We start from the raw sequence: 26,568 nt of genomic DNA on the forward strand, positions 1-26,568 counted from the left end.
TTGAACCAGCTTGAATCTCTGAGTTACTAGCAGTTAATCGATCCACTGAGCTGCACTGCCATCTGGTGTTCACACACTGACATGCCCACACATTACCCATCACACACTACTTCAGCCGCCTAAGGCTTTGGCCGTGTCCAAAACGGCTAAGTTGCTAACTATTGCATACGTAAATGATCTGCACTGGATGAAAAAGTAATTAAATCGGCAATATGTTTGTCTAAATGTACTATTCCAGGGTTTAGCAGAGTGTGGGCATGCCCAAAACAACCGCGTCAACAAAACATGTACTGTCAATGAAACATATGGCGCGAGATACCCATGGTTGAGTAAATTTCACCCAATTATCTGCTAATTTGCAATTATCTGATAAAATCCAGGCGAATACAACAAAATTCTTTCTGAACCTGGATGTTTCTACCTCTGGTGTAGAACTGCAGCCTTCATCTTCTGCAAGATTACACATTACTGACAGGATGTGAGGACCAAAGTTTAATCTTACTTTACCCAAGCGATAATTGTATACTTTAGGTGTGTTAAAGTGCCAGGGTTACCTTTCCCGAAGGACAGGTTGTGATTTCGGTAATCATTAATCCAATGAGCCTACACCCCGAAGTGATTCTTCTATAACACAAACCCCACTTAGCAGCAGCTTTTTACAGCTCTCCATGAAGCAGGGCTGTACTTCTTGGCCAACACTGATATTCTCCACTTCTGGACTCGGCAAGAGGGACAGCTGAGTGAGTGATGTAATGCAATGGGTCTTAATGCACCTTGATAACCACATAGGGCATTGTGTTCAAGAGCCCAAGGGGAGACGTTACTAGACCTGATAGATCGGGTGAAAGCATTGCAAACCAATACAGTCATTAGTATTAGTATTTTCGGCTTGTATATAGACTTAGAATACTTTTTTGCCAAATAGGACAAAAAGATTGCCAGTGTCAATGTGGTAAGAAAGTGTCAATGAGGCTTCAAAAGTTTTAACTTAAAACAAGCTAGTATTTTCTACAAAAGATTTTATGTCTCTCCAATTACAAGACTAAAACATTTATGGCAGACTTCATCTCTCTCCTCCGCCTTTGACTCTCTCTGTCCCCCTGTCTCAAAGCCACCTCGCACATCCCCTCCCAGTCCTTGGATATCTGACACCCTCCGTACCTCCAGGACCAGCCTCCGTGCAGCGGAGGGGAAAATCCAGAGGCCCTTCAGATCTCACAATTTACCAGTCTCTCCTGGAGGCATTCTCTTCTGCTGTCACTGCCGCCAAAGCAAAATACTATCAGACACAAATTCAGAACTCCGCTTCTAACCCCCGGAAACTGTTCTCCATTTTCTCGTCTCTCCTCAATGCACCGCCTCCTCCACCTCAGTCCTCCTTCGCTGCTGATGACTTTGCTGACTTTTTCGATGAGAAGGTCACAGTCATCCGCAGATCCTTTACAACCACCCCCCCCCCCCTTACTGTGCCCTACCCCCCCTCTAGGCCCATCCCTTCCATTTCCACTTTCTCCCCCCTTACAGACTCTGATGTTTCTCAACTCCTGCTCTCCCACCGCCCTACAACCTGTGCCCTTGACCCTAACCCCTCTTCTCTTCTCACATCAGACATTCTCCCATTTGTCACCTCCCTTGTCAACTCCTCCCTGTCTTCCAGCTGTTTTCCAGCATCCTTCAAGAGGGCCCACATCACTCCATTGCTAAAAAGGCCTACCCTGGATCCCTCCATCATCCAGAACTACCGCCCGGTATCTCTTCTTCCTTTTCTTTCTAAAACCATAGAACGAGTTGCTTCTACTCAACTTTCTTCTTTCTTTTCTAACAACAACCTGCTAGACCCCCATCAGTCTGGCTTCAGATCGGGCCACTCGACAGAGACCGCTCTCCTCTCCGTCAGTGAGTCGATCCATGCCGCACGAGCAGCTTCCCTCTCCTCTGTCCTCATTCTTCTAGATCTCTCTGCTGCCTTCGACACTGTGGATCACTCCATCCTCCTGTCCGCCCTGTCAGCAAAGGGCATCTGTGGCACAGCCCTGGACTGGATTGAGTCCTACCTCTTTGGTTGCTCCTTCCAGGTTGCCTGGGCTGGTATGGTATCGACACCTCTGCCCCTTGCCACAGGAGTTCCCCAGGGCTCAGTCCTAGGCCCGCTTCTTTTTTCTCTTTACTCGTTCCCTTGGCCCTGTGATCACTGCACATGGGCTATCCTACCACTGCTATGCGGATGATACCCAACTCTTCATATCGTTCCCACCATCTGATACACAGGTTTCTGCCCGTATCTCTGCTTGCCTGAGTGACATCCAGAGCTGGATGGACAACCACTATCTAAAGCTCAACCCAGGCAAGACTGAAATTATATTTATCCCTGCTAATATCTCTCCATTTCCCTCGGGGATACCACACTCACGCCATCACCCAGTGCAAGGAACCTCGGCGTGGTGATGGACAGCAGACTGTCCCTTTCCAAGAACATTGCGGCGGTGACCCGGTCATGCAGGTTCTTCCTATACAACATACGGAGGATCCGCCCCTTTCTCACCCCCTACTCGACCCAGCTCCTGGTCCAAGCGATGGTTCTGTCTCACCTGGACTACTGCAATCCCCTCTTGGCTGGCCTCCCAGCGTCCGCCATCAGACCTCTCCAACTTATCCAGAATGCAGCAGCTCGTCTGGTCTTCAACCTTCCCAAATACTCACACGTCACCCCCCTGCTTACTTCCCTCCACTGGCTGCCTGTGATGGCTCGCATCAAATTCAAAACATTGGTGCTAGCCTTCCAAGCAGCTAAGGGGTCTTCCCCAGCTTACCGACAAAAAATCATCAGACCCTACACCCCTGCCAGACCTCTTCGTTCAGCCTCCACAGGCCGCTTGGCACCTCACCCTCTCCGAACCTCACCTTTACGTAGTGTTTCAGTATTTTTAGTTGGCTAGGTAAGCAGTATTTGGATAGTTAAGTTTGGTCACTTTTGCTTTGTTGATTAAAAAATTAATAAAAATAAATAGGCCCTGGTCCTTATCTTTGTTGTATGGGTAGCAATTGAAATTGTACTTCCCTCTAGGGTCTTTCAGCGCACTTAGCCCTGGTTATGGGTATGCACTTTGTTGTATGTCGCTCTGGATAAGAGCGTCTGCCAAATGCCATTAATGTAATGTAATGTAATTTGCAGTGAGGTGCAATGCTCCTGAGATTCTTTGACTGCAGCCAGATGATAAATGCATGTGCTTTGATAAAAATAAAGGCACTGGGCATTAAAGAAATTAAAGCCATTTCTCGATATGCAAGAGACTTTAAAACAAACGCAGCATTCATGGGTCTTTAAAATCACTGATGACCATTTTTTATTTTTCCTTCCCCGCCCCAAACATGTACACTGGAATATTAAATGATATACAGTATATATATATACATACACATTTGTATAACATTATCTATAAAGCTTAGGACAATGTTGCTGTGCGCTTTAGAAACAGGAAGATGGGCTCTAAGTCAAACATCACTGTCAATCTGCAAGGGGGCGATGTGACCGAACAGACACGCATGTAAGGGATTAGACGGTTTTTAATAGACACGTTTGTGTGTGTTTGTGTGTGTGTGTGTGTGTGTGTGTGCAGAATGAGTAGAGACCAGGAACTGACCACTTCTGGAGGTGAATTGTGAAGAACAGTGAGGGAGAGTGACTCCTGTCTTTGATTCCTTTGCCTTACACACAAACCTCCAGGCTTAGCAACGTGGTTACTGAAGGATAAATTGAGAACTGTCTTTCGCTTGAGGGAACTGAGCCTTTAATTTTCAGATCAAAATTTTCTTGAAAGTGCTGGGCTGACTGACCATAGTTCTTGCTCTTACAAACATGCAACTAATCTCGCTCAGTCATACACACATGCGCACACACACACACATACAAACAAACGCTCGCTCACACACAGACTCGCACACAAACGTTCACACACGCACGCACACAACTGGCCTAGCAGGGATAAACAGCAGCACAATTCGCCAAATCAAACCCTGGAGGCGGCAGAGAGCCACGCGCTTCCAGTCGATTGGACTGCAGGTCTCCGGTAGGAAGAGGCTCCAGACTCCTGCAGCGGGACAGCCACTCCGTCACAAGCAGCTCCAAATTCCTGCGGAGCGAACGACTGGAGTCGACGGGACTCCCTCGGTTTCGTCCGTTACACAGCTAATGTCGAAGTGCGCATTCCAGTTCAGGCTGCAGCAGGGGAAGCGGCATCAGCCCTTTTGGGGCGGGGGAGGGGGGGTGCTTGCTATTTGTTAAATAATAAAAAAACTAACAAAAGAAAACAAGAAAAAAAACTGGCAGACTGAGAAACGGAGGAGAGGGTGGGGTGATACGGTCGCACGCAGATAGGACCCTCTATCGATCTCGCTACATCATCCCCATCTGCATCAGGGAATTTGCGTATGCCATGGGCTTAACATTCGGATGAGGCTGCAGAGAGAGAGGGTGAGAGACAGACAGAGAAAGTGAGGATGAGGGACTCTTTACGATACTTCGGTTTGCATTTGAGCCTGCCTGGGCCGGAGGCCAAGGAATTGAATGAAACTCACAATACTACACAGAAACAGAGACATACAGGACTGTGCAAAGGTCTTAGGCACAGTCTTAGATTATTTAAAAAATAATTAAATCAACAGTATAAATATCAAGAATTGTACTATAAAGAGCAGTGAACAGTTAAAAACTAAATCAAATCAAACCTTTAAAACTGCATTAATTCTGCATCAACTGTCCAGCAGTTTTTTAATAGGAAAATCAACTGGTAGGTTGTACCAAACATATTTGGAGGACTTCTGCAGTCTTTGACTGTCACTTGCTTCTGTCTCTCCAGATAATCCCAGACAGCCAAGATCAAGTTTTTGTTTGAAAAGGGATATATTACTTGATATGTTACTTTATTTAACAAAATGCAAAGATTTCACTGTGACCTTTACCTTTTTTGAAATAGAATGTTTGGAAATGTCAAATCTGCCCTTTTCTACTGACACTAATGCAGAAAATGAAAAATATTTATAGTAGAAAAAAACATAAATGAAAATAATACTTAATACCAAATTTATACTTAAAATATTTAGGGTGCCTAAGACTTTTGCACAGTACTGTAATACACAATATGACTGCCTGTATGAAATAATTTTTAGACCTTCCCCCACATCCACACAAAGTTTCACACTATATACCAACTGTTGCAATGCAGTTCTGGGTAGGGAGGGAAATGAGCTATAAAAATTAAATTAAATAAAAACATGCGAAAGGCAATTCAATACATTTAAGAAGCAGACGAATAAGAAGCAAATAAAAGCAGCAAAATGCTGAATTTTACTAACCACAGCAGTGAACTGGTGAAACTCTGGTTTGAGGTCAGATCCCCTGAGGTGGATATATGCTCCTTTGTTACCCATCTGGTCACTAGGGGGAGACAGAGTCAGCGTTAACATAACATATCTACTGGACAAACCCATGGCACCTACACAGTGATGGGGAACTTGTCAAACACACAAAATAACACCACCCTCATTGATATTTCTCTATAATATATTACAATTAAATTAAAGGAAATTCATTATTTCTTACACAAGTTCTCCAGTTCTATGTAGTTTAAAGCTCTTATCATGGAACTCTGATAGTAAGTAAAAGGTGGCACACAGTCCGATATGACTGAACCATAACCGTGCGCAAGTAAATATGGTGAAAACGAGCGGTTCTTTATGGAAATGTCCACTTTTAGGCGACACCGCAGACAAAGGGAGAAGAGTTTGAGGAGTGTCGTACCAGTAGTTGGGTGCGGAGAAGACGGTGATGCACTTCCCTGAGTGAGTGACCTCGTAGCCTTCGCCCTTCACCTCGTGGCTGCGCACGATGTACTGCAGCTTGTTCTGCTCCAGGAAGCGGTCCGTGACGTCTGGACCGAACTGGCAGCTCACGCCCCGCTTGCTGACCGACCGCCCGTTCTGGGGAAAAACAGTGAGGGGGGAAAAAGTTGTCCTAATCACTGTCTTTTCTTCATGTAATGTCTCCCTACAAGCCGCTATCGTCATGTTATAATGTATTAGGACTATCTAGTGTTTCCTTTTTCTTTTTTCATTCAAATTCAGCGCTTTCCCTTTGAATCCTGGAATGCTACCAACAGCTCTGTAAATATTATGAGACCTAAACACCACCAATGTAAGACACCAAAGTCTGTTGGCCCAAAGAAACAGAAGCAATTATTTTGTTGTCATTGCCCAGTGTAATGTTGAAAAAAAAACTACATTACAAACATGACTTTGGACTAACCTGAGGCTGAGGATCTGACCACAAGAGGTCACACATGGGACCTGCAAGAGGAGATAACACAAGCTTACAATGGCTTACAAACAGTGTGAACTGCAAGGTGAAATGGCTAAAGACAAATGACAACAGCTGCTGAAAGACAAACAAGCCTGGTTTTTAAATATCTAACCGGCTCCAAGTGCAAACAATAAGTTATAAGTGTTGGCATTGTCAGACTCTCTGGACAAAGGGAGTAACCTTTGGATATGAAGTTTATATGTTTGCTTCCATTGAAAGGTTCTGAAGTGCACGCATGACATGGAGCAGGAAATGTTTGAATAGGAAGGTTAACTTGGCTACATATACAAATACAGTTGGTCCTTGCAATATGTTGCAGCCATGTCAAACAAAAATGACACACTTTATTATTCAAAGACATTCAAACGCAATGTACAGTAAGTGTGACGAGGGACAAAGGGTCAACGTGTAGCGAAGACCTCATATACTGCTTTTAGACAGAGAGAAGGCTTAGACTTGTAGACTTGTTTCTTCACTTAATAGAGGAACATGGGTGTGGCAAAAAACACGTCCACAGGCTTTATTAATGACTCGCTGTCTCCCGGCTTTTCAGCAGATGGACCCAGCTGTAGGGAGGGGAAGCCCTACCTGAATCAGGAGGCTGTCTGTTCCGGTCAATCTTCCGGATGTCATCCAGAGTCACCCCGTCCTCGCTGAACAGGCCCCCGTGCATCACCTACAACGGGGGAGAAGAGGCCATTTTGAGACGTGTTTCAGGAGCAAGCGGTCAAAACCAGGCTTTGTTTTTTGAAGCTCAGTTCTTGGTCTTGCCGAGAGACTTTGCTGTTGCTCACTTGAGCCAGTGCGGTTGGCTCCAGTACAGGGGTTTAAGCCACCTCGGTCAATGCAAGGCAACGGTAAAAATACAAAGTCAATTTTTATCCACAAGAAAATGTCATCCCTATCAGTGATTTTCTTCATCGAATGTCTAGTTATTGCGTGATTAGGACAATATGGTAACACTTGGCAAACGAATCAATTAGTGCTTGCAACACTACCGAGTCACTCTCTCCCACATGTTTAGCGTATGAGCCACACTCATATAAGGGCTTTCACTTCCCTTATATGACTGTACAAAATGGCGGCGTACAAAGACTTAAGTTCTGTGGCGTCAAAACACATTTTACAAGCCCATAGATAGTCAGTGGGTGATGTGACAGGTCCATATTTCTCTAATATAGTCTGAGGATGAGCACTGGGGCTACGGGGTGGCCTCGGCAGGGCTTCTGCTCACCAGCACTTTGCCGTTGATACACTGTGCCAGCGGCAGCCACTGGAAGACCTCGCTGAACAGCTGGAACATCTGGGCTGTGTACTTGGCCTTCACCTCGCCCTCAAAGCCGTACATTTGGTTCATGTTGTCAGTCTCGTGATTCCCTGCAGAGGGCGACAAACACACACAATAAACATATAACACACATAATATGTCCGATTATCAATCAATGTAGATAAACACCATCCCAAATCAACATGCACTGACCATTGCCTTAGTAATAAAACACACACATAAACGAGGACAAATATAGAGGTACCTTCAGTCTCCCCCCCCCAACCCCACCTAAAAGCTAAAGCGTGTCAGAGTAGGAGCATCGATCCAAGATCAGTTCAACCCTTCTAGCTCATTATGAATGTAATATGAGTTCCGGGGATAGCTGATCCTAGATCAGCCCAATACTGATCCAGGTGTGAACCACTTGACAGAGGGCTCCAGCAGGGCCAGGAGAACTCACCCCTCAGAAGGTGGAAGCAGTCGGGGTAGAGCAGCTTGAAGCCGAAGAGCGTGAGGATGACCTCCACCGAGAAGGAGCCGCGGTCTACAAAGTCGCCGTTGAAAAGCTGCAGCCAGAGTTAAGCGCCATCTCGACAACCATCATGGCTTCCTTTCAGCAAGCGTCCAGCATTTAGGACAACAGCTACTGCTGCTGATGAAGTTCAAATAATGCACTGGGCTCCCATACTCTGAGGCTAAGTGGTTAATACAGCCCCAAGCAGACTGTAGGAATCCCCGCAGCCTTGGTTTTTCACAGCGGTAAAATATAGGAAAAGGATACGTAGGGGTTGGTCTGCGAAGGCAAGCCGTTTAACTCAAATATGTTGAGGAGGTCGTAGAACTGGCCGTGTGTGTCACCACATATAGTGATCTTGTCTGTCTGCAGGAGACAAAGGTGCCATTACGAGAGGACAGGTAAATGGTTGGCATTTATATAGCGCCTTTATCCAAAGCTGTACAATTGATGCTTCTCATTCACCCATTCATACACACACTCACACACTGACGGCGATTGGCTGCCATGCAAGGCGCCGACCAGCTCGTCAGGAGCATTTGGGGGTTAGGTGTCTTGCTCAGGGACACTTCGAAACAGCCTGGGCGGGGGATTGAACCCAGCAACCCTCTGACTGCCAGACGAGTGCTCTTACTGCCTGAGCCATGTCGCCCCCCCCCCAAACAAGGTAAAACACGGCAAGAAACCAAAACGTGCTGGACGGAGGAGGATAGAAACGCAACAGGAAACATGGCAAGTAGCTTTAGGTTATCAATAAAGCAGGGCTGACCAACCCTCTTCCGGGAGATCTACCATCCTGTCAGTTTTCACTCCAACCCTAACAAAGCACATCCGACTCAACCGTCGGATACTGAGCTGCTAATTAAGAGTCATTCAGGTTAAAATGAAAACCCCTAAGATGGTAGACCTCCCAAGAAATGGGTTGAGCAGCTCTGATATAAAGGCTAGGTCCATACTAGGCTTATTATTTGCACAAATTTAACATAACATGTAACATGAAAATGAACTGAAAATGTATTCAAACTTCAAATGTAGAGTAACTCACTATGCTTTTTAAGATAAACCCCCTGCAAGATGTACATATGACACTGACCTATTCAAGCAGCACCATCCCCCCCCCCCCCCAAACCTGCAGAAGCTTACCTCTTTTAGCGATATTTCTACAAGGCTTGGAAGCTTGGCTAACACCTCTTTGACTTGGACCAAAATCTGAAAAGGGATATTTAAAATCGTATCAAAACTACGGACTCAAACAACATGCATGTCACCTAACAAAAATCCCAACAAACATTATCAGTGACTGCAAATAAAATGTGGAAATTACTCGGGGTTTCCCTACCTGGTAGGCACACTTTCTGTGCAGTTTTTTCTGTTCCTTAAACCAGTGCATCATGTCTTTCATGAACTTAACCGTCACCTTCCCGTCTTCCAGTTTTGGCCCTGTGTAGTCATCCTCGATCACTGCAGAAGATGGAGAGCCATTTTATCTCAGCAGTTACCTACAGATATATACTCACGGCTCCATACCCATGAGTACTGCAAATTTAAAGGGGACAACCTACAAACATATCAAAGCACAAATGAAAAATACTTGCACCTATAATGCAAATCTCTGAATGAGACCCAATATCTAAACAACAAATTTTTTTTTTAAAAGCTATAAAGTTCATATCTACTCATTAGATAATAAACTCATTAATGCGTTTTCCTTCTCCGAGATGTTGTACTCGTGTAGGCCAAACTCACTCATGTTCTCGATGTCCAGGGAGTCCACCACCGACTTCTTGTGCTCGTCGCTGGCGATGGCTCTCTCGAAGGCCTTCTGCTTCACGATCTTATTGCACTCCTGGTACTTCATCTTGGCATCCTTGTCATTGGGCCTCACCCGCACTACCTGCCACACACACACACACACACACACACACACACACAAAAACAAATTAGGAACAACGCCCACTGTAGTGTCAAATCTCACTGTACGTACAGCCTCCGAATACAAGTGTGCCTAAAAAAGGCTGGAAAGTACCAAGAATCTCACCGTCAATGATACCCTTTTCTGAGAAAAAAAAAAAAAAAAAAAAAAATCCACTTTTGATGAGACTGATGACCACATCCACCACTTCACCACTTATTCTGGGATCCTGACACGTTCAACACAGTTTGCCTAATTCGGATGGCATTGTGAAAATGAAAAGAAAAGTTTGGGGTTCCAGTGAGCTGTAGCGCTCTTCGGGAAAGCACTCAGGAATAACCCTGGCTTTCATTCATCCTCCTCCTCCTCCTCCACCACCCAGATAGTCCGTCTCAGCACAAAGGGACACGCGTAGCTACAGAAACACTTCTGCCCCAGCACAGTTGCAGCTCCGCTTTCAGAGCTGGGGTATATTTATACCCCCTGCCGCGCGGCTGGGGTTCGAGAGCCAGCAGTCTAAATTAACGGCGATATTTGTGGCGGGCGCTCTCGGAGAGGATCTAGCCGGCATCATCACGGGACTGATGGATTATGTCTTTGTTCTGGGTCTTTTATAGAAAGCGGCGTGACTCGTGACTAGTGACTGCGCTGCTCAGAGATGCTGGTACACAGATATCTCCAGTTGCACCTGAAGCCAGAGGCAGGAGTGTGTGTGTCTGTGTGTGTCTGTGTGTGTGTGTGTGTGTGTGTGTGTGTGTGTGTGTCTGTGTGTGTGTGTGGCGGTTTAGGAAGATGCTGACCGCAGCCTATTCGGAAGATTTACTTCTGAACAAATGGCCAGCGTTTCTCACACCGTTTCTAACACCAGCCACCTTCAGCATGTTTAACCCATTGTGGACCAAGGCGCCCTATAGAAAACCCATAGAAAGGCATAGGAATCACAATGCATTTCAACGGTCATGCGTCTTCAAAAACTGTCGTGATCAAATACAACGCTGGTGTCGTATCCGTCTGTTAAGGGAGATGTAACGGGCAGGTTGCATCCGCCCATAGGGGGTTGATCATACAGCACAATAATGGAGTAGAGAAATCCAATGATTTCAACTTGCTGACATCTGAACAATTTTGCATAATGTAACACATGCAAAATATTAATAAATTCTTCTGTGGGTTACACTGTAACCATAGCAAATATTATGCACAGAATCTAATTTTGCTGTGTCGCACAGTGAATGAATGATCACCATTCACAGCAGTGAAGAGCTTTGGCACGTGGGTTTCAGGCCAAAATATACACGTCAATGAGATGACACAAACAGGCACCGACACCCCTTTTAAAGCTCGCTGTCAGTATTGACTGCTCCATTGGCCTTACATCAGGCTCTGACTACACAAGATCGCTGTAGAGCCCACACTACTCAATGACGTTTGATCCTGTACGTTTTTGTCTTGATTGAGACATTGCTGGAAAACCTTTAAGCAAAAATGCATAGTGCATAGTTTGCCGTTTCTTCCCATCCATTGGTCTGAAAAAGGCTTTAAAATGGTGCATGTCCATGTGCACCAGCTGGTTTGGGGCCAGGTGGACTGCTTGCGACTGACTCATTCTTTGCCATCTAGCTCCACTAGCTTGCTATCAAGCAGAGTTTTGAAATTGAACTGGCTGTGTGCTATTTCGCCGTCGACCATAAATTCAGCCTATTTTAAGTTTAAGCAGATTTTTTTTTTTAACCGCTCTGGCAACCTCAGGTGCAGCTGGATGCTCTGTTAATCGCCCCTTGTGAAAACAGGAAGCCACATGACTGATGTCATCACCCAAAGGCAGTGTACACCTAAATGTGTACCGTAGAACAAGGGCCACGAAAAGGAGAGCTTCTAAAACAAAAAGACAAAGAGCGAGGGAGCCTGAGCTTGGGGCCTCTCACAGGGCCGAACGAGGGACACATTCGTCATGTCGGCATCGACCGGCCTCGTGAAATACAGTGCCATTTCTGTCACTTTCCCAACGTATATTCCGACATTATGTACATTGGATTATTGTTTATGTCACTAAAGTTTTAACAATAAACCATGGTTTACATCAATAGAGTTCCTGGGATTCATCTGAGTTACAGGCCCAGTTTCCTATCCATTATACTACATTACTGCACTATGAGAGGCAAGGTTTTAAACATGGTTAAAAAGCTAAACAATTGTTCAAACAACTTAAATGCCGTTTGGAATTTTTCAGTCTTCGACGTTAACTCACTATTTCTCTTAGGTTAGTACTTCTGGCATCCAGGTCTTATTCCCATAACTGTCCAGCCTGGATCATAAACTGCCTACTCCTGCTACCTCCATCGTAAACAGATTTCAATGAGCACAGCTTTGTACAGCGATGTAGTAAATGCGCCACTAATGACTTTGATATTGTGTCAAATGCATGTACAATTACTACAAAGACAAATAATATCAGTATTATTTTAACTGATCAGCAACGGCCTTATAGTAGCAAACTGACACTGAAAAAAGGCATTCATTTAGTGCATAGTCATGTTACAATTACAAGCATAACAAAGTTTGATGTCATGGTGATGAGGCAGTAAATTGCTTATTATTCATTTGAACAATCAGTGAATATGCTCACGTGATGGATCTTAATGGATCTTAGAGATCCATTTTCCTGTCAATTGATCCTTGTAATTGTCCCATCTTAAGCAACATAAAAAAAAATAAAAAAAATAAACTAAACTAAAACATCAATTGGTCTTTGTTTGTAGAGAGCCATGTAAAAACAGACCATGACACAGCACTTGTACCTGCACCGGGCAGCCAGTCGTCACAGCTTAGAGAGGTCAGCCATCATATCTTTGAAGGCGCGGCTTTTGACACACTTCAATTATTCCAACATTAAGGCAGGAGCAGTGTTTCTTCACAGACATTTTCAGATTTCCACAAATCTGATTGGTCAGATTTTTTTAGAAGAACTACATGACAGGCTAAGCCTCATCGTAGCCTTCGCTGCTACTGTATCAGCTAGACAACCCTAGCCGAGAGGGTAGTCAAGGGTTTTTTATTTTTTCATTTGTGCAAATAAAAAATATTAAATAAAATAGATAAATTAACAGGAAAGCATACGCTCAACACGCAAGGGCATCATAGGTTGACCACCTTAAACAAAGGAGACACATTAAAAAAGAAAGTAGCACCATATTGTGTAGAGAAATTAAATCAAGTAAATTAAACTGGGCTTGCAACTTAACGGTTGCAGGTTAAATTCCCAGGTAGGACACCGTTTTACCCTTGAGCAAGCTATTTAACCAGAATTGATTCACTAATATATCCAGCTGTATAAATGGACACGATGTAAAAAGAGAAAATTGTGCAAGTCACTCTGGAAGAGTCTGCTACACGCCCGTAATGTAATATAATGTCATGAAATGTGTCATCGCTTTGGATTCAAATACTTATCTGTGCTCGATTGAGCTGGCCTGGAGAAACTGAGCCAACCAAAAGTACAAGAAGGCGGGCTTTACACTTTTTGAGAGGATTTCATAGGTTAAAACACAAGCTCAGTGAAGCGTAGAAAAGCAACAATTTGCAACAATTTGACCCAGGTCTGAATGTAGCGCAGACGGGAAAACGAACGCTCGATTAGAAAACGCGAGCAGGTGTACGGGCGGCCCCACTCACCGTCTCGTAGTCCTTCAGGGCTGCCTTGAACTTGCCCAGGGCCATGTTGGAGGTAGCTCTGCGGTAGTAGCCCTTGACGTAGTTCTTGTCGATCTCCAGGGCTCGTGTGGCGTCGGCCAGGGCGTACCCGTAGCACTCCGTGCGCAGGTAGGCCAGGCTGCGGTTACTGTAGTAGATGGCATTGTCCGGGTTCAGCTCCAGGGCCTCGGAGTAATACTTTATGGCATTATCGTAGTCCTTATCTGAAAACAGAACCGCACAGACGGTCTTTCAATTGATGACAGTATGCGACAACCCCGCGCCATACACCCCCCACATCTTGTATGCCTATTCTCTAAACATTTTATTATTATTATTGAAACAGCAAAGCTAAATTATCCACAACAGCGTGATCATTGCTAAGAAAATACATTTCCCTTCTTGTTAGCAGATTTGAATGTCTATTGCTTCCTTTGACATCATCACTGGCAATAGAACTGATATTGCAATCAGTTCTGTGAGAATTTCTTTCCGAGCCTCTTCAAAATCAAGTTCACAAATGGATGGTCAGTAGAAATTTTTACATTAGCATAAGTGTGATATTTTACTCAATATTCTACTGTGAATATGAATTAATTGCAATAACAATTGTGGCCAGGATGCAATATTTTTACAGGATAAATCTAACTAGGTAATTTAGGTTATGGCTGTGATTTGTTTGCAAGCAGGGTCGCAGGAAGAACTGCTCCTACTCGGATGATTTCCTCTCCTAGCATGACCACATATTTGTCCCATGGTAGGGCATTATCTTCTTGTGTTCACTGCATAACTATTTTGAAGCAAGGCTCTTTGCAAGCCGGATAACCAAGACTCGCAGGTAAAGAGCACGTTTTACTACCCAGGATGTTGGCTATCGAATATCAATACTACATTTTAAACACTACTGGATAAAATTGAAACTGGAGTATGCATTGTCATGCAATCCATGCATACAACTATAGATATTTTATGTCTGGACAAATATCCATGAATGTTAGGCAACTTTGCACTTGAATGTATATTTGTGACGAGAAAAACTGAAATGCACAAATGACATTGCTTTAATAATCGATATGATTTTTATTTGATTTTTTTTTTGTGAGACAGAATAACTTTTTAAAAAACATGGTTAATTACATCTACAAGCTTCCTGAAGACAGGAAGCTGATCTCGCTGGTGTGGCATTTTGACCCCATGCCGCACCTGTGACGTTAGCTACGCAATTTCGTTAGCTGGGCGGAAAAGCACTCAATTTCTAGTAATATAAAGTTGGCGGGAGCTTTGTCTAGACCCTATAGGGTTACTCCTGGAAACTGTTCTTAGTAATACACTATACTTGTAGGTAACTACAATTCTTTAGAATTAGATGATAATTTGTTTGTATGTGGTGACGGTCTAGTCTAGCTAGCAAGCTAAATTTGGTGCAATTAGCTAGGAACGCGGCTAATTTTCCTCCTAGTAGCAATGTTGCACGTTAACTTAGCTGTTGTGTCAGCCATACTGCGTTCAGGCTAGCCAAAAACTCGTTTGCAAGTTATCATACAGACACTGATTTTGGTAAATGCCTTAAGTTACTCAACTTCGCAGGCTAGTCATTACGCTGGCTAACCTTAGGAAACGTAAAAAATATTAGCAGCTAGACTGCAACTCGATGTCATAATAAGACTGGTGCTCTCTTGACAGATCGATATCCTAATCGCATTATGTCACACAATGTACACCGTTACCGTTATTTTAAAAAGAATACCATGTCGTGACACTTAGCTGGCTAGCTAGCCGTCACTGACCTTAATATGCCGCACTATCCCAGAACATAGCCCAATATTTCAGATACACTTTCTTGAACTTAACCAGAAATATGAAATAAAAGCACCGATTGAGAAATAAATGCTTCATGTGATGCAGAAAACGGTCGACTACTCCATACGCAGGCTTTCCTCGCTCAGTCAGACACGCTTTCACTGGAAACGTTGCCACCGGCTTCGAAATGGGATTCATTACGCCGTAGCTCGGTAGCTAGATCTCTGTGGCGTAGTATTGCTATAGTTTCGCATAGTTCCACTGTATCTGACCACGTGTACAATTCCTAATGATATACGATTGCAGTTATGATCTACCTTTAAAGTATTTATTCGCCTTCTCCTTGAGTTCCTCAGCACTCCGCTCCCCCTCCGCCATCTTCACGCTGTCGTTATTCGTTACGTCCGCCATGGCTATTTGGTAAACGGTCGCAAATTCTGAGATCGCGTCACTTCACGAAATACTGCCGCAAATCGGCCCCTTTCTGAAAGCCGACGCCATTACGGCTCACATGTGAAGTCAACTCATATCCGCTCAGAGCAAAGACATCTCATTGGTCATATTTTTCATTGGTGTTCACTTCATTGGTCCATGCACAACATTATGTGTACTTTAATTGGATACAACTTTGGAGAGGCGGGACTTACGTATTCATTTAACTCATACCCTCTTAGCCAAAATGGTCTAAAATATTGTTGACACCAAAAATATATAATCGATATATTTTTTATTTATATTAATCGATCGGTTCAGCAAGGAAGAACTTGGATGGCAACAGAAACAGGGCCACTTCAGCCAGAGATAGGCCGCTAACCACTGAATTAAGCACTCCGAATTAAGATAAAACAATGCAACAGAGGCCTTTCAATTTATGTGAAGGTTAACCACTGAAAAAATTCTGCGTTACTTATCGTTATAGTATTACTATGATTTTTTTAGCCTACATATTCTGAGAACATTCATATTTGAGCTTCACTGAAACTAGATAAAACGACAAAAGCAATTTAATCTACTATCTTCGGTATTTTACGCTGTAATAATAATATTATTATTATTATTATTATTACATAGAGGCGGCACGGATGTTTGCGTGGGTTCCTCCGGGTACTCCGGTTTCCTCCCACAGTCCAAAGACATGCAGGTTAGGCTGATTGGAGAGTCTAAATTGCCTGTAGGTATGAGTGTGTGAGTGAATGGTGTGTGTGCCCTGCAATGGACTGGCGACCCTGCTCAGGATAAGCGGGTTAAGATAATGAATGAACGACTATGACATAGGTTAACTTGACATGAAACTGCAATGAATTTGCATTTTTACATCGACGCCTTAACCGGTCCAGCAAACTACACCCACTCCAAGAACGCCATGAACAGGTTATAAGAAATAACCTTTTCACTACATTAATTTTGATAAGTGATTGCATAACTTGTGATCGTGACTTTGCACATTCTATCCAGTATAGCCGCTGCCTGACATGGTTTTCCCGTCATAGCCAATGAGTGAAAGAGGAGGGATTTCGCTTTTATTTGATACACTGGCTGGGCGCGGGGAAACCACTGCCTTTATCTGTGCACGGTGCAGGCTGTGTTGTTTAGTTTCGTTGAAATAATGTCCAAAACTGTGGCGTTGGTTACCGGTGCCAACAAAGGCATTGGACTGGCGATCGTACGGGGACTTTGCAGAGCTGGTTTTCCGGGTGATGTGGTCGTGACTGCTAGAAACGAGAAGCTTGGACGAGAAGCGGTAGATATGTTGCGAGAGGAGGGCTTGGAGACGGTTTTCCACCAACTTGATATCTGCGACCAGACCAGCATCGAGCGTCTCAGAGACTTCTTGCAAAATACATACGGAGGATTGGATGTACTTGTTAACAACGCGGGAATCGCTTACAAGAGTAAATCACACTTGTATTTGTCGGTGCAGGCTTACCACATACTGTAGTAGAACATGCAGCAACAACTTCTTTCCAGGGTCTCTGTGATAAGACACTTGCGCAGGGAAGTGTTTAGATGCCCTTGTCGGTAGCTCGTGACTACAGGACTACAGGAAGGGACGAGAATGGTAGTGAGTTGGCGCTGAGTGTTATTGATCTTATCTGAAATCACTTTGACTTAGATTCACAACTAGTTTTATGAAATTGAGGCCAATCTAAAAGCTGTGCGATTAATATTACTACGAGGCAACTAGTTATATCGCTACTATTACTAGGCCTTACAACTGCTACTGCTGCTGTTATTAATGTGTTGTTTTTCAATTGATCATAGCTAACCTTTGTAGAGCTCTCTCTGCAATAAATTATTGTCTGTTTGGGTTTGAATTATTATTTTCTGTCACTTTCTCCAAGACAATGCCGTCGAGCCTTTCGGAGAGCAGGCTGAGGTGACCATGCGCACCAACTTTTGGGGCACCCTGAAAGTGAGCCGTGCGCTACTCCCGCTGCTGCGGCCCAACGCCCGGGTAGTCAACGTGTCCAGCTTTGTCAGCAAGACTGCTCTTGACCAGTGCAGCCCTCAGCTTCAGGCAAAGTAAGATTACTTACTGTCCAGGCTTCCAATGGAGAACATGGTGCTCCCTTTTCACAACATTTTGAGTCATTCCTATTCTAACTGTAGTCAGAATGGAAACTACCAACAGGTAGCAAAACTGAAACTGGCCGAAATTGCCATTTGTCCTGACTCACTGTGGCCATTAAAGATCACACGACACTCTTCGCAAAGAGTCGGGGGTTCCCCTCTGTCCTGACTAAATTCCAAACCTTGCTTTTTCCACTGATTTCATTGGCTAAAGAACATGGTTCTCTCCCTCTCCACCTTAGTTGATGTGTCGTGAGCATTCTGGTACAAGTGGCTACGGCTACATAAACCAGGTGGGTGCTGCACACTGGTGGTTGAGGCAAGTTCCCTCTCATCACTGTAAGCGCTACATAAATGTGACTATCTATCTATTTAGCCGCACCTATCCATTTGCATTACCTTACTTAAAAGTCCTATTGTATTGTAGTGTTTTAAATACAAAAATGTACAGCAGCTCAACGGTACTCTGCTTTATTTTATGGAATAAGTTAAATACTTTTTTTGCAAAAAAATCTGGCAATCTCTCCAGATTTACACTGCTCCTGTATTAGAGTGTGATACAAGACAAAAGAGTTTCAAGCCCTTGCTTTCATAATTTTCACATAATTCTTGTTTTCTCTTCCCTTGAGTGTTTATGATTGTGCGTATATGCATCCCTTCCTGCGTTTGCCCACTGCTCGGTGTGCTGATGTGTGTTGGTGTTTCTCAGGTTCCGTGATGCTGAGCTCTCCGAGGAGGAGCTGTGTTCCCTGATGGAGGGGTTTGTGAAAGCAGCCCAGCGGGACAAACACAAGGAAGAGGGGTGGCCCGGCACTGCTTACGGCACCACCAAGGTATACCATTCTGCATTTAGGGAGTGAGGGAGCCCAAAATGAGCCTCAATTACAGATCACCCCAGCATATGCGCTTCCGGTTGGCTTGTGGTATTCATGGCCTGATGTGGAGACTCAGTTATGAATTTTATATCACAAAAAAATGTGATAAACAGGCATGTCAAAAAGAGGAGGAGGACAGAAGGACAGGACACGGGGAGATACGGAAATTCCGGTTCCATTTATCCAGGGTTTTTACACGTGAGAGAGAGCGCTTAACTAGAATTATTTATTTTTATTTTAAATAAAACCTTCGCCCTTCACCCAAGTGGGATTTAGGTAAAAATAATAAGCTAAAATAATAAAGGTAAAGACTCGTCAGCTCTATCTTGTCGGGTCTGGTGTCCCCGGTCTCATAAGCCTACTGTGGACAGAAGCACACTTTTTAAATTTTTAAATGATTCGGAATGTAATCCAGCTGTGTGCTTATTCAACCAGTAGGCATGGTCCTCAGATTGCCTTCCTTCCGGCAAACCGAGGCCAGCGACCACAGTGGGTTTGGTCATTGAGCATCTTGTCACTGACATTACTGTAGTGGGGTCAGAGTTGAGAACTTTGAAGGGCAAGAACATACCATTGGATGCCTCTGCATCTATAAAGTAATTGCACAGTACTTTCGTTCATAGGCTATATTGCTGTGAGACTTAAATGCTTTTAGTTATTTTAGTTGCATAAAATGGTAAATATTTGCTCATTAATAGGCCTCAGCAGCTGAAGACTTCATAAGTCTAATAAATACCTAATAAAGTGTACTGTGTGTACATTCTAAAGAAAAGTAAAGCAATTAGCCTGGGGTAAAATGGTGGTTGTGTGAATAAAATGCATGTGAATGTAAATTTTCTTTACATTTTGTGTCAAAAAATCAGTTTTAATAGAGAAATAAGGTTTTCTGATCATTCATGTGTCTGGACAACTCATGTGGAATTAGAATTTTGATGTCTTTACCAAAGTTTGTGCACAAATAAAGTAGTTCTGGGTTGGTCCTTGACTTATTTAGTGCTAAACTATGAAAACATAAGGTGTTTTGTCTTTTTTTTATTTTTCTTTTGTCTCAAATATCGGGATGATAAAAGCCTCTTCTTTAATTTAAGTCTTCAACCATGTGTGTGCAGTAAATATGTTTTTGAGATATTGACGCTTGTCAATCCTGGACTAAATATTTTGAATGGAGAAATGATCCATGAAAATTCAATATAGTCCAGAACTAAGCTTAATCTACACTCACTGAGCACTTTATTAATACACCTACTTATTCATGCAATTATCTAATCAGCCAATCATGTGGCAGCAGTGCAATGCATACAATCATGTAGAAATGCGCCAGGAGCTTCAGTTAATGTTCACATCAACTATCAGAATACGGAAAAAAATGTGATCTAAGTGACTTTGACCGTGGCATGATTGTTGGTGCTAGATGGGCTGGTTTGAGTATTTCTGTAACTGCTGATCTCCTGGGATTTTCACGCACAACAGTGTCTAGAGTTTACTCAGAATGGTGCAAATAACAAAAAACATCCAGTGAGCAGCAGTTATGCGGAGGGAAACGTCTTGTTGAAGAGAGAGGTCAAGGGAGAATGGCCAGACTGATTTGAGCTCACAGAAAGGCTACTCAGATAACCGCTCTGTACAATTGTGGTGAGCAGAAAAGCATCTCAGAATGCATAATACGTGAGGTTGATGAGCTACAACAGCAGAAGACCATGTCGGGTTTCGCTTCTGACCGCCAAGGACAGAAAGCTGAGGCTGCAGTGGGCACAGGCTCACCAAAACTGGACAGTTGAAGACTGGCAAAACGTAGCCTGGTCTGATGAATCTCGATATTTGGCGCCAACAGCATGAATCCTGCCTTGTAACAGTCCAGGTTGGTGGCGGTGGTGTAATGGTTTGGGGAATGTTTACTTGGCCCACTTTCGGCCTGTCAATACCAATCAATCATCGCTTGAATGCCACAGCCTATTTGAGTATTGTTGCTGACCATGTGCATCCCTTCATGGCCACAATGTACCCATCTTCTAATGGCTACTTCTAGCTTGATAATACACCATGTCACAAAGCAAAACTGGTTTCATGAACATGATAATGAGTTCAGTGTTCTTCACTGGCCTTCCCAGTCACCGGATCTGAATCAAATATAACACCTTTGGGATGAGGTAGAACGAGAGATTCGTAGCATGAATGTGCAGCTGACGAATATGCAGAAATTGCATGATGCCATCATGTCAACTTGGAACAGAATCTCTAAGGAATGTTTTCAACATCTTGTGGAATCCATGCCATGAAGAATTGATTTTTGAGAGCAATGGGAGGCTCTACCCAGTATTAGTATAGTGTTCCTAATAAAGTGCTCAGCGACTGTATGTCTTTGAAACTGGCCCTTACAGTTTTTGCTGTAAAATATTGCTAAAACAAAGACGCCAAAAATAATATTGTGCTTATGTAATATGTTTTAAATTTTGTTCATGTCATTGATTCATTATTAAAATGTAGGGTATGACTTACTGGAAATCCTTAAAACAGGGCATCCAAATTGCCAATTTAGGTAACCAGAAGCTGATGCTTGGTTGCCGAGCCTCGCAATCGAGCCCTGGCCCTTTTATTCTGCTCACTTGCTGTTGTAGACTTTCGGTTTAGAGTTAATGGTGGTTCTTCTGGTGTTGGAGAAGACTGCATCAGTAAGGGAAAGACTGACAAGTGGGAGACTTCTAACGACATAGCTCATCTTCATGAACTCAGCTGCTCCTAACACTGCTAATTATTAACCTCATCAGTTAATGTGTCACTGGATGCATGTTTGATTGTACAAGAGTTATTTTATTTCATTTTATTGCTTCCTCAGAAATTTAATTCCCTCACAGATTTTCAATGGACCCCAGTACACGGCAGCAAATGAGAGCGGGAGTACGGGAGTACCTGAATGCTCAAATCAATAGTATATATACAATTTATATTGTGTTACAATCTACAGTTCAGTCATTTGGCAAGCCTTTTGGTTAAAGCAACTGACAAAGGTGCATTTCACACAGAAAGAAACCCAACCAGAGCTCAAATTCTTCATTTTTAACAGCAGGGTGTGAAAGATCCTATAAAAATGAAGTTATTACTTGCCATACTATGACTATAATTATTATTAGTAGTATATTATTAATAATAATATATAAGATAATAATAATAAGCAACATACAGTTGATTAAGCAGGAGACAATCCTCCCCTGGAGCAATGCAGGGTTAAGGGCCTTGCTCAAGGGCCCAACGGCTGTGTGGATCTTATTGTAGCTAGACCGGGGATCGAACCACCGGCCTTGCAGGTCCCAGTCATGTACCTTAACCACTACGCACTGCTGGTTTGTGTGTCTCCTGCAGATTGGTGTGACAGTGTTGTCCAGGATCCAGGCCCGCATTTTGTCCCAGACCCGGGGGGCTGACGGCATCCTGCTGAACGCCTGCTGTCCTGGCTGGGTCCGCACGGACATGGCGGGGCCCAAGGCCACCAAGAGCCCTGAGGAAGGGGCAGTGACGCCCGTTTACCTGGCCCTGCTGCCCCAGGGCGAGAAAGAGCCCCACGGCCAGCTGGTCTGGGACAAGGAGGTCCGTGAGTGGTAGGGTGGTGGTCCATTTAGAAGACTGTCCGTGTTAGGAGTAGGGGCAATTGTTTTTTTTAAGCTAGCAGATTCATAATCGTTTAGAAAAAAACATTTTGTTCAGGAGGCTCTTAGCTGTTTCTGAATAAGGCTCTAGATTTATGATAGCAGACACCTATAATAGCCCTGTTAACACTTTCAGACTGGAGAGCCTCACAGTGATCATTAAACCTCAATGACAGTGGCTGTGTCTCAAGTTGCAGACTTGTGGGCTAGTTAGCGCGTAAATCAAGCCCAGAAGTTAACGGTTATGTGATCAAGTGCGTCCCAAACCCAAGTACAAAAACTGGCAAGTGCACATCGAATTCACCGGAAGATTTTTCTTGTTGTACTTGGGAGCAAACTTTCCATTCCCAGAAGTCATTGCTTTTTCTGAGCCCACAGCAAAGAAGAAATTGGAATTCTAAATATACAATCAACTGTAAAGGAATGAAGGCTATCTAGATAAAAATACAATGCTGCAGCTAATTACATTTTACATTTTAGTCATTTGGCAGACGGTTTTAATCCAAAGCGACTTACAAGTGCAAATGCAGGTTTAAGGGCCTTATTGCGGATCTTATTGTGGCTACACTGGGGATCGAACCACCAACATTGCGTGTCCCAGTCATGTACGTTAACCACTACGCTACAGGTCGCTCCCCAATGAGGGCATATAACTAATGCTAGCTAATGTCACTGATAGGAGATGAGTACTGTTAGCCGTGAATATCACACGGCTAGTCTTTACCTTAATTTACAAACTGCTAAGCATTTCACCCTTTTCAATTTATTAATAAAAATATACCAACATATGTTCACATATGTTCAATATACCACACTTGTAAGTTAAGTCTATAAGAACACAAGTGCACAGGTACACAAGTTTGCAATTTGAGACAGCCATTGTGCGTTATTCAGTCTTAAGGGAATCACTTGGTGTATTTTTTTCTTATTTTTGAAGTTTTCTTCTTACCAATGTTGTCCTAGGCTTGCTTTTCTGGAGATTGTAAGATGAGGTGTGCTTTAAAACCTATTGTGAGAAATGTGAAGCGTACCATACAGACGCATTTTATTCGATTCAATTTGATTTGTTTGTATTTGAGTGGAACCTGAAGTGGGATGCTTGATCACTTTGGGAATTAAGTCAATCAGAATGCCAATACATATCATGAATGTCAATAAATAAAGCAGTTTTTTTAAAAACTGTATCCTGTCTTTATTTTGAAGATGTATTTCTATCTGGTGTACTACCCTAAATAACCTGAGGGGGCACCAAAGCTCCATTGAAGGCCTGCTATACAATGACTCACTCAAGTAATAATAATGTATTGCGTAATGTTTTTTGTGGAAAGGATCATGGCTTCTGTTATATCGTGCTGCAGGCCTCCGTCAGCGAACATTCTTAATATTAGAAGGTTTTTACCTTTTTGGGAGGGTAAAGGGCAATGGGTTACAAGCTGCAGCTGGGAGATTCCCCCACGGCAGAAGTGTCCGTGGAAAAAAGACCCCGCTGCCACCCCACACCACACCCTTACCCCGTCATCTCCTCCTCCCCCCAAAACCCCCCTCACCTCCCCAGTTTGTTTGAAGTGCCTGTGTGCTTCCTGCCAGCTGGTCTCTCGGGTAGGACTTATGGGAAGCCAGAGGGGAGCTTAAGGAGGGGCAGGAGGCGCAGGTGTCTGGTCATAAACGGACAGGCTCGGCCGGCGTTCGCTGTCCCGCGGCGTCCTACCCGATGTGTGACACGTAGTCGTGGCGGCCCGAGGACTCGCGCTTCTCTTCTGAACCGAACCGCCGGGGTGCAAGCCCCCGCCGGAACGACACGCACAGCTGCTCTGCTCCCCGGCGGTTCTCCTGCATCTGGGAGGCACATGTGGCAGACCCTGCCATTGTTGTGCTGACCCGCGGCTCGTAAACTCCTTTGATCATCCGTCCGCTCACCTCCCTGGGGGTCGGGAGCCCATTTGGGACGCCTTTACAAAGCTGAGTCATAAAACCTTAAAGAAATGTTTGTTTTTTTAAAACAAATGAAAAGTGTTAAGAATATTTGGAAAACATTTTCATTACACGCTATTGCGTGTGAGTGGGGTATGTGTGTCCAGCAAGTTAGAAATTATGTGCAAGTCATAATTGTAGAGGTATAATGAATATTGAGCTTTTGTGCATATCTGGGGTACAATAAACAAGGCAGAGGTGGGATCATATGAGAGGAAATGTTTGCGGAATTAGAGCTGGATGCTTCAATCTCATAAAAGGCAACCAATGTACCTGTATTAATATGTAATAATTTATTTATACACATTCCACATCCTGAGCTGTCTGAAATTCTTATATCCAGTTCTATTTTTTTTGTCTTAAATTTGACAGCTGAAGTACCTCACTCAAAGATAAAAGAGAGGTTCTCCACTCGGGAGACATCCCTACATACAGATATGCTCTGGTGTTTCCTCCTAACACAGCCGAAGAAGACACCATGGCACAGTTTGATATGGTTGCTATTTGTTTCAGCCAAATGGAAAGCTCAACCCAGTATTTCTTTTTGAAAAAATATCTGCTGAGTTTGCAAAATGGGCAGTACATTAAAAAAACCCTTTCATTAAAAAACCGAAACGCTCACTTTACTGACAGTCGCATCGTCTGTCAGTTTATCAGTCTGTTTCACTGGAGTCACGCCAAGGACGTCTTTCTAGCCAAGATGTCAGTGTCCCCATCTAACTCAGGGTAGCTTTGCTGGCCACACTAAAAATAGTGTAAAGACACAAGCCTGTGATTTTCATTCACTAGGAAGATGAGTTAGTTTGAGCGGCAGATGAGGACAGTGAGACAGACAGACAGACAGACAGCATGACACAGAGTCCCGTCTGGATTGCCCTGACTCAAGCGGGATTTCCCAAGGGGAAAAGGAGGCCTGAAGGTTGCCATGACTCACCCCTCCCCCCCACCCCACCCCAGCCCCCAGGGGTCACACTGAAAGTGTGAGTGAGGCCGTGTGAGAGAACTTTCCCTCCTTCGGGTCCTTCACCCGGATGACATCATGGTCCTCTGCGTCTCACCGCGAGTCGTGACCTGGAGCAGCAACACCGCGGGTGGTTTGGGAGATGGAACCTTGCGCTCGGGGAAGGAGAAGGAGATGAACTGCAGGCGCAGGGAAGGGTGTTGTGAAAGAGGATAGGAGCCGGTGAGAAAGAAGGAGAGAGAAACGAGTGGGTGTGTAGAGCACGGGACGAGCGGGAAAGACAAAGTGGGAGGTAAGCGAAGGGAGGGAGAGGGTGCTCCCTGAGAAAGTTTAAACAAGCGGAGGGAGAGGGGCGTAGGCACATGTCAGACTTGAGGGGAAAAAAACGTGAGGAACGGACCGACGCGCGTTGAAGGGTTTGAACGGAAATAGGGGCATGCCAGGGGCGTGAGCCGCTGAACGGGGGAGAGGAGAGGACGGGCTGGATCATACCCTGGTCAGATCGAACTCATGACCACACGCACCATCGCCTCCCAGCTCATTCGCGCTGATACGTGGACCGAGTCAGCTGTGCAGCGGTGTGAACACGCTACCATGTGTGTGTGTGTGTCAGGATGTGTCAGTCTCCGGGGGGAAAGGGGGGTTTGTGCTTTCTGCTTAGCTCTGTGACGTGTGGTGAAGTCAAGGTACTCTCCTGGAGGGATACCCCCCATGTGGAAGTTTTGATGTGTCCCAGAGTTAATAGCACCAGAATAGCACAGGCGTATAGTCATTGAATAAACTCACTCCCTGTATCTCTTTATCCTTTTAACTTTCATCAATGGGAAGAGTTATGAAGGTTTTCAGCTCTTCGGGGGCTAGATATTGGAAACACATGTTTAGTTGGAAAGCCACTTCAAACAGAGTTTTCCCCGCTCGCACTTTTTCGTTCTTTCATTCCCTCTCACCTTCTTTTTATCCTTGCTTCTTTATCTAAGACCCAGTCAGGATATTTCTTCTGACATACTT

At 44.1% G+C, this 26,568-nt stretch overlaps 2 protein-coding genes across 2 annotated transcripts; one reads left to right on the top strand and one right to left on the bottom strand.

Annotated features, from left to right (window-relative positions):
- Positions 1-3,318: 3,318 nt before the first annotated feature.
- On the bottom strand, positions 3,319-16,041 carry ppp5c (protein phosphatase 5, catalytic subunit). The gene is made up of 13 exons (XM_061249864.1): positions 15,859-16,041; positions 13,724-13,965; positions 9,886-10,033; positions 9,479-9,600; positions 9,283-9,348; positions 8,407-8,505; positions 8,086-8,191; positions 7,590-7,732; positions 6,944-7,031; positions 6,302-6,342; positions 5,798-5,976; positions 5,353-5,434; positions 3,319-4,456 (listed from the first exon to the last, which is right to left on the bottom strand). The coding sequence occupies exons 1-13, from the start codon at positions 15,950-15,952 to the stop codon at positions 4,394-4,396; spliced, it is 1,473 nt and encodes a 490-aa protein (XP_061105848.1). The 5' UTR covers positions 15,953-16,041; the 3' UTR covers positions 3,319-4,393.
- A 993-nt stretch (positions 16,042-17,034) lies between these two features.
- cbr1l (carbonyl reductase 1-like) lies at positions 17,035-23,807 on the top strand. The gene is made up of 4 exons (XM_061250072.1): positions 17,035-17,433; positions 17,884-18,064; positions 18,822-18,945; positions 22,345-23,807. The coding sequence occupies exons 1-4, from the start codon at positions 17,148-17,150 to the stop codon at positions 22,582-22,584; spliced, it is 831 nt and encodes a 276-aa protein (XP_061106056.1). The 5' UTR covers positions 17,035-17,147; the 3' UTR covers positions 22,585-23,807.
- The last annotated feature ends 2,761 nt before the right edge of the window (positions 23,808-26,568 follow it).

This window comes from Conger conger, chromosome 7 (assembly GCF_963514075.1).
Source record: "Conger conger chromosome 7, fConCon1.1, whole genome shotgun sequence".
NCBI classification, from domain to species: Eukaryota; Metazoa; Chordata; class Actinopteri; order Anguilliformes; family Congridae; genus Conger; species Conger conger.

Coding starts and splice junctions, on each gene's coding strand:
- ppp5c (XM_061249864.1), bottom strand. CDS start 15,952: ATGGCGGACGTAACGAATAACGACAGCGTGAAGATGGCGGAGGGGGAG. Junction 9,349..9,478: donor ACAGAAAGTGTGCCTACCAG/GTAGGGAAACCC, acceptor ATCCCTTTTCAG/ATTTTGGTCCAAGTCAAAGA. Junction 8,192..8,406: donor CTTCGCAGACCAACCCCTAC/GTATCCTTTTCC, acceptor CTCTGGCTGCAG/CTTTTCAACGGCGACTTTGT.
- cbr1l (XM_061250072.1), top strand. CDS start 17,148: ATGTCCAAAACTGTGGCGTTGGTTACCGGTGCCAACAAAGGCATTGGA. Junction 17,434..17,883: donor CGCGGGAATCGCTTACAAGA/GTAAATCACACT, acceptor ACTTTCTCCAAG/ACAATGCCGTCGAGCCTTTC. Junction 18,946..22,344: donor CTGCTTACGGCACCACCAAG/GTATACCATTCT, acceptor TGTCTCCTGCAG/ATTGGTGTGACAGTGTTGTC.